This window comes from Sinocyclocheilus grahami, unplaced genomic scaffold (genome assembly GCF_001515645.1).
Source record: "Sinocyclocheilus grahami isolate Dianchi unplaced genomic scaffold, SAMN03320097.WGS_v1.1 scaffold1422.1, whole genome shotgun sequence".
Lineage (NCBI taxonomy): Eukaryota > Metazoa > Chordata > Actinopteri > Cypriniformes > Cyprinidae > Sinocyclocheilus > Sinocyclocheilus grahami.
The window spans coordinates 188533-196563 of NW_015506601.1; the positions used below are offsets into that span (position 1 = coordinate 188533).

Consider the following 8031-nt stretch of genomic DNA (forward strand, 5'->3'; position numbering starts at 1 on the left):
TGTTTCTCTTATTTCTTTTCTATATAAAATTCATGCATAGAAAATAATAATAATAATACTTGTACTTCCTGATTGTGATTACTCAGAGTTTGCCAATATATTGCTTACAACATTATCTAATTACATTATTAAATGCTGACATTATCAAAAGCCCATTCTGAGAGAAAATGTGTGTGTGTGTTTTATTATTAATATTAATTAATTGCTTCTTGTGAATATTAATTGATTGTGTTTGAATTTTTCTTTGTTGGTAAATTAAAGATTGTGGACTTTGAACATGGATACTTCCCAAAGTTATGATGATATACTTCCAAATGATGACATCTCGCAATCAGGCAAGCTTTCAGGTGTTCATAGCAAACACTTGATGAGTATCAACGTGAAAAATGTCCCCTACAGCACTGGTTAAGAATCATGTTTCGCATTTCTACACAATTCTTCAGGAGTCTGGTTGGATGTTCAGAAACGCATTGCAAAAGGAAAGGTGGAATGTGGTGAAGATTGTAACATATGGTAAGAGTTATTTTATTTTTTATTTGAATTATTCATTATCTTGCAGAAATACCACAGGGTGACATTCATAAGAGTGTAACGTTAACACTAAAAGAATGAGTAAAACGTTCATAATAAATTCACATAGTATGTTAACCTCATTCCCTTTCATTCATCACTGTTGCTTCTTCCGGCGTCTCTAGCACAATTGCATAATAAAAGTTGAGCTCTTTTCATTTTGAAACCAACTATAAATTACAGTTCATCAGCGTGCGCACTTAAAACTGCGTATCGTCATTTTAGACAAAAAAAAACTCGTATACATTTCAGTGTTGTTTTGTGCAACATTTAGGGTTATTTATAAGGGGTAAGACCTTACCTTTCAGATGAACCTCTTTTAGTGTGAGCTACATATGTTACAATGTAAATATACTAATATTATCCGTAAAGCCTTGCTGCACACAGCCTACCTGTTAAACTCGACTGTTTGTTCAGACTTTTAAGTTTTATTGCGTTTCCGCACAGTTCCGCACACCGGAAGTAGAGTCGACGCCGAAGAGACGTTCGAGAAAATGAACTCCTGAATTGCTGTCAAGATTAACATTTACTAACGTCTACGAGGCGGACACGGGACGGTTACTAGATACGGCTTCGACACATTTATTGAGGTATTCTTCTGTGTTTTCCTCGTTAGACGCGTGAGTTGTTATGATCGTCGAAGTGACTCGCTGACTGCTGGCTGTTTTGATCTCACAGCCGTGCTAATGCTAATGCTAACGTTAGCTTAGCATGAACAAGCTCGCTGTTTCTCCATAGGCTGGCTGTGCGAGCTAGCCGAAGCTCAGGCTACAGCTAACGTTAGCCTTCACCCTTCTCCTCAGTTCGTGCTTGCGAGAGGGTTGTCGTCACACAGAGAGAAATACACACTTGATGTAATATTAGTGATACTGCTTTGATGCTTTAGCTACACATTTATGATCCGACCTCTATTGGTAATGCAGTTATTGTGCTGACTGTATGTGGCATCAAGGACAAACGTAAAGGTTGTTTTCCTTGAAATTCGTGAGCGTTAGCCTTTAGCCTGTTTAGCTCGCTGATGCCATTTTGTTTTCAGTCTCTTTGGTTGCAGTCAGCTAATTATATTCGAACAGACTCAACAGATCACACTTTAATGGCGTAAGAAGATTCTATTTGTCAGCGAGCGCTTTCAGGTTTTGACCAGTTGCATTAGCTTCAGGTAACATCAGAAACACGCGTGTATTTACATGCAGGAACTGTGTGTCCCTATCATGCCGGTATTATCCTTTGGTAGTGATAATAGATAATTGCTATGTTCATTTATTACATGAACACGATGGTTCTTGGCTCAGTTTGTGTGTTTGGACTGATGGACACTAACGTGATGTTTCTGCTTGTGTGTGTAGTTGTATCTGACAGCTGGGCGCAGTGATGGAGGCTCAGGGTAATAATGCAGATCAGGGCAGCAGCGATCAATCTGAAGCACAACGCCGAAGACAGCTGGACCGTCTGGACAGAGAAGAGGCCTTCTACCAGTTCGTCAACAATCTCAGCGAGGAAGACTATCGGCTCATGAGAGACAACAATCTGCTTGGCACACCTGGTAAATCCTTTGGTGACCGTGAAACTAAAAAGTGCTTTATAGAGGCATTTTGCTTATTGCATGTGGTATAACAGAGCTGTGTTTGATTATTTATTTGGTTTAAGATTTGAAATTCTGGTAATGTTCTTAATGTGTTTTTAGACCTAAACATAAACATGGCTCCAGTCTAACATTTGACAGCAGTGGCACCAGCGCCACTAATGGTGCTTTTCCACTGTGTGGCACGGCTCGGCTCGGTTTGCGTTTCCACTGCAGTTTAGTACGTTCTGGTAACGGTACGGTTCACTTGTGGCGCTTTTCCACTGCATGGTATGGCACGGTACGGTTCGGTACGGTTCACTTTTTGGAGGGTTTTCCACTGGGTACAGTACCTGGTACTTTTTTTAGTACCACCTCGGTTGAGGTTCCAAGTGAACCGTACCGTTACCAAAACGTGACATGTAAACGCTGCTGATCACGGATTGGCCGGAGAGAACCGTCACTACCTGCGTCACTGAACTTGATAGCAGAGGAGCGGATCCAGCGAGAGCTTGATGGGGCGATGCGGAATGAAAAATGATTTTTTCAGGAGTCGTGGCAATAGAGGCGGTGCAACTATAACGACATGTGAATAATCCCGCCCACTCTAAAGCGGTACTGAACTGCAGTGGAAAGCAAACCGTGCCATGCAGTACTGAGCCGTACCGAGCCGAGTCGTACAACGCAGTGGAAAAGCGCCATTGGAACCTCAACCGAGGTGGTACTAAAAAAAGTACCAGGTACTGTACCCAGTAGAAAACCCCCCAAAAGTGAACCGTACCGAGCCGTACCATGCAGTGGAAAAGCACCATAAGTTCTACAGATGGTGGCGCCAGGAGCAGATTTGGTAGCGCTGGGGGTGGTGTGTGGGAGTATTAAAATTATTTTATTTTAACATTTAATCACAAAATTACTATTGTTTTGCAAGTGCAGTTACTAATAATAGTTCATGTTCCTTTCTTGTTTTACTTTTGTTTATTGTTTATACAGATTTGACAGTAAAGCACTAAGCTTGAGTTAAGTTAAGTTGAGTTATGCATACAAAATTTACGTTTATCAACAGTAACGGGTGCAAAATCTAATTTTTATATAGAAAATGTATATATTCCACTCTTATTAAATGTACCATTATTCTTCTAGTATATGGAACTGACCAACTTCAGTGATTGTATCATTTAGTAGCAAGTTGAAGAAAAGTTTACTTTTCAAGTAGGGCTGTGCGATATGGACAAAAAAAAACTATCGCGATTTCTTTGATCAATTTTGCGATTTCAATTTTAATCACGATTTTGACACACACAGACATGCTTTACAGTCATTAATGCATTCAGTGTGAATTTGAAACATATTTCCAAAAGAAAACCAATTAGAGCTTTATCAAAAAACTGTAACATGTCTCTAGAACAGACATAAGGCAAAATAATCACTAAGTAAAGGTGTACAAAATGTCTCTAGAATAGACATATGGCAGAAAAAAAAAAATCCTGTGTCCAGGGATTTTTTTTTGTGCCATGCATTGGTCATAGAGCTCTCTGTGGCGTTGTCTCAGATGTTGAACTAGATTTGTAGTGCCAAGTTCACACGTACTCCGTCTGCAGTGCGTATACAGTACGTGTATGCAGTGCAGAAGCAGCACGGACTCGTTTTGCTTTCACACAGGACGCGTTTGCAGTCCGCTCCTGATCCGCAGCTGTTTACCACAAACACAACATTTATCCATTATTTTGATTTGAAATCCAAATGTTGTTTTTGAAAATGCTTTTTCAGCATTGTGATTCTCTTTTATCACAGTACAGTAATATAATCTTTAATATATAATTATAACTTTGTTTAACTACCACCACGAGTGCCATCTATTATTGCCTTGTTTATCTAAAAGTGCACTTTTCCTTGTTTTAAATCTAGCCCAAAAAGCCATGTGTTGACTGTGAAGCAGTAGACTTTAATTATATGCATTTATGGTGTAATACCACGAGTGCCATCTATTATTGCCTTGTTTATCTAAAAGTGCACTTTTCCTTGTTTTAAATCTAGCCAAAAAGCCATGTGTTGACTGTGAAACTTAAATTTTTTTGTAAAACTTCACAATCGCGTGCAGTGTGAACGCTCTGATCCGTTAACATGGGCGTGGAAAAAATACGCACCACAGACGGAGTGCGTGAACCTGGCGTTACGTTCGTATGTCCTCCCGGTCTGTTCTCGTGCTGCATTCTTATTGGTTCGGATGGCATACTGCGGGAGGTTGGGGGCGCGGAAAATTGTGATATAAAGCTATTTAGAATTCACGCACGCTCAAATCGCGATTTATGACGATTTTGATTAATCGCACAGCCCTATTTTCAAGGCACTTTGTGACTTTTCTTACTTCATACACACAAAAAAGTGTAAAAGTATGACAATCTGATTTCTTGATCATTTGATATTTTATAAGAGTGATTTTATAATTTCAAAATATAGGGAAAAATTAGAAATGAATGACTAATAAGCCAATAAGTGCTCCTCTGCTGCTGTCTACTGGTTATAATTGTGATTTGATGTATTTTTTTAAATTTTAAATAAGTGTTTGTTTACCACAAAGTATATTTTGGTCATCCCATTAAAAATAAAATTCAATCTGGATCAATTTAGAGCTTTAAGGTGCTGGAAATAGTTGTGTGAAATGCTTGAAAGCCATTGAAAAGTGCTTGAATTTCTCTCTCAAAAGGTTGTAAAAACCCTGAAATTAATGATGTAATGCATTCGACTATTTCTACCACAACACCATGGTTACAGTTAGCGTTACCGCTTCTGGTTTCCTGACGTATGTCAGCGCTTTATAACAGAGAATTCTGTGCAGAATTTGAATGATTCTCACTAGATCTCGCAGCAACCTTATCATTGTTCGGCAAATTCAAACGCTTCTCACTGGATCTCGCAGCACTGTTGCATCTGCTGTAACAGTGTTGCGAAATCAACTTTGGCTCCTGAGTAATTCTGTTCTGAGCTCGGGCAAGTTTGTTTGCGTCGCGGTCCGAGCTGCGCAGCTGAAACGTAGTGCGGTTTAGTTTCGCTTTCGTTTCGTTTGCCATTTCTCAAATGCTACAGAATGGCAGCGCTTATGAGTTGGACAACTCGGTGGTCACGCCAGTGCGACCGCTCACAAAAATTTGTCGCAGTCTGGAGCCCTGATAACAGTGTCGCATTCCGAACGTTGTTTAAGCGACATACTTTTTGCGGTATTTAAAAAATTAATATCATAACAAAAATAAACACCGGTATTCAGTATGAACCGGTATACCGCCCAGCACTAGTTTAGATTGATAACTTCCGTGCGCCGATGCAGCTGGCGATATGAAAAATGACCATATTAGGGCAGTCAAAAAAAATTTGAATTTCGAGTATTTGTCGAATTTAAAATAAAAATCCACATTCGAATGCAAAAATGTTGCATTCAAATTTTAGGTGTGCGTCAGGCAGCCTTATCAGTGGCGCATGAGATGCGATGACGATGTAAGTGATTATATGCAAGTAATTAATTAATGCATATTTAAAGCCACTAGATGCGGCGCTGCTACATTGTTAATTACAAATATTGTGGAAAAAGAGAACATCAATGCTGAGAAGATCTTGTTTACATCAAAACTGAAACCAAGCCATTCACACAGAACGCATATTTCAGGCATTTTCTAGATGGACTTCTATTACTGTTGCACTCGCGTCTCGCACAAAAGAGGCACATGTTTAGAAAGAAAGCCTTGTAAAATTAATGCAAGTTCAACTTTGAAAAAACGTATCTCGAGACTTTATGGCGGGTTTTTTCCCCATCCCACTGCAACTCGTGTTTTAAATGAAAAATGTACTCCGTGTGATTGGCGTTCGGCCCTTTGTATTAAAGGGGTCATATGATGCAATTAAACATTTTCCTTTCTCTTTGGAGTGTTACAAGCTGTTCGTGCATAGATAAGATCCCTAAAGTAGCAAAGACTAAAGTCTCAAATCCAAAGAGATATTCTTTATAAAAGTTAAGACTTTTAAAGTCTTACGCCCTCCTAAAATGCCTCGTTCTAACATGCCCCCACATGTCTATGTCACTGTGTGGGAATATTTGCATAACGCCCCCCAAATGTTCACGCAAAGAAAAAAGGCGTAACTTTTATTCTCGCTGTTGCTGCTGCCACCATGTTGTTGAGACGCTGTGTGTTTCGTTGTGAAAGTGAAACTACTTTGTTTGGCCTTCCAAAAGAGGACGATATCCACTTCGTCATGCCTGGAGCTGATCCGTGCTGGTCGCTGAGGAAATACATCAACTTCGCGCTGTGGATCGCCGGATCGGCTTTCACCGTGGACGAAGCGGAGTCCAGCCGGGGGTCGTCACATGTGGTTGCCGCAAGCCCGCCGGCCGCTCCGTTCTCAAGCCTGGCATGTGTGACGCTGTGTGTTTCGTTGCGAAAGCGAAACTACTTCGTTTGGTCTTCCAAAAGAGGACACAACTAGAAATCAGTGGTTAAGTTGTATTTACAACACTGTTCCAGAACACTTCAACCCAAATATTCAGATGTGTGCAGCACATTTTATGGAGGACTGTTTCCTGATCCTGGTAGAGTAGACTACAATGCCGGCTGTTCTGACTCACAGACTGTAAGTGCGTTTTCATATTTAAAGAATTTGCCACTGATGATTCAAACTTGAGTTTTGGCCAGTGAAGAGTAGCGCTTGTTTTTTGTCATTTCTCCGATCACAAATGCAGAAATGGATTTATGTTTATGCGGCGCGATGCAACGCGTAAAAAGACAGTATAAGTCATTATAATCCGTAATTATGTCCCCACTGGATGCAACAAATGCCTCGTTTATAATGGGTTTTAATGTTTTTGCCTCGTCGCTCCGGCCGGACACGGCATCACAGTATGGTGAGGGGCGTAACATTTCTGTCACACGCTTGAGGTATTTGGCCAATCACAATGCACTGGTTAGCTGGCCAATCAAACAATAATGTACAGTATGTGGGAAATTTTTTTTTTTGAACCTTAAACCTAGGGTTGGGTACCGAAACCCGGTACCAATATGGCACCGGTACCTATGTAACCGGTATGTACTAAAACCGAATCCGAACGCAGATTTCGGTGCCTCATTTCGGTGCCATGCCTGAGCGATCGATTGAAATATTTGTCCTCTGGTTCTCCCAAACAGTCGTAAGCATCATCATCACTGGCACTGCACGTGAAATGAAAAATTATTTCCCGACTGAGGAAAATGCACGTGAACTCAAGTCGGAAAGCTCTAATAATACAAATGACCCGATCATCATCATACTTGTGATTGCGCTCAGGGGAGCTTCAAAGATTTCTACGTGTTTTTGCAGCATTGAGTAATGTATCACAGACGTATCTCACAATTCCTTTCATAAGCAAAGTGAGAGATTCATTGTGCAGTGTAGAGAGCTTAGTTGATTATAGATGTGAGATCGAGATGAACTAAGATGAGTGCCAGCTTTTAATGATTTCTAAAGGAGTTTGTAAATGTGATACTGATTTAATACAGTACAATTCAATAAACAAGAAGTTAATATTAAGTGACTTACATCGTCTGACTATAACACTATTGTCTGATTTTGCTCTATTTCGTTGTTGAAAATAGTTTAAAACAAAGTCACAGCTCAGCCGCTGCGCATCTCCATTCAAACACAGCGGTGTTTCTTTATGAATTAACTTTTTTTTTTTAAAAGAATCTAGTGAGTCAGTGATTCATGATTACCCATTCATAAAGACAGTCACTTGATTCATTCCTGAATGAATCAGCCGTTCAAATTAATCAATTGATTGAATGATTCAGTGATAAAAATCAGTGACTTACCGCCACCTGCTGGCAGTTTGTTTCATTTTAAAAGTATCTTTCCAGTTATTTAAATCATTTAATATTTCT

The 8031-nt window shown here is 39.9% G+C and overlaps 1 protein-coding gene across 1 annotated transcript in view; it reads left to right on the top strand.

Moving 5' to 3' along the window:
* The first annotated feature begins 413 nt into the window (after window positions 1-413).
* Window positions 414-8031, top strand: part of LOC107570148 (E3 ubiquitin-protein ligase RLIM-like) — a 16898-nt gene continuing 9280 nt past the window's right edge. The window contains exons 1-2 of the mRNA XM_016256347.1: window positions 414-513; window positions 1917-2113. Coding sequence (XP_016111833.1) covers window positions 1942-2113 — 172 coding nt within the window. The 5' untranslated portion in view covers window positions 414-513; window positions 1917-1941. The remainder of the gene's footprint in view (window positions 514-1916; window positions 2114-8031) is intronic.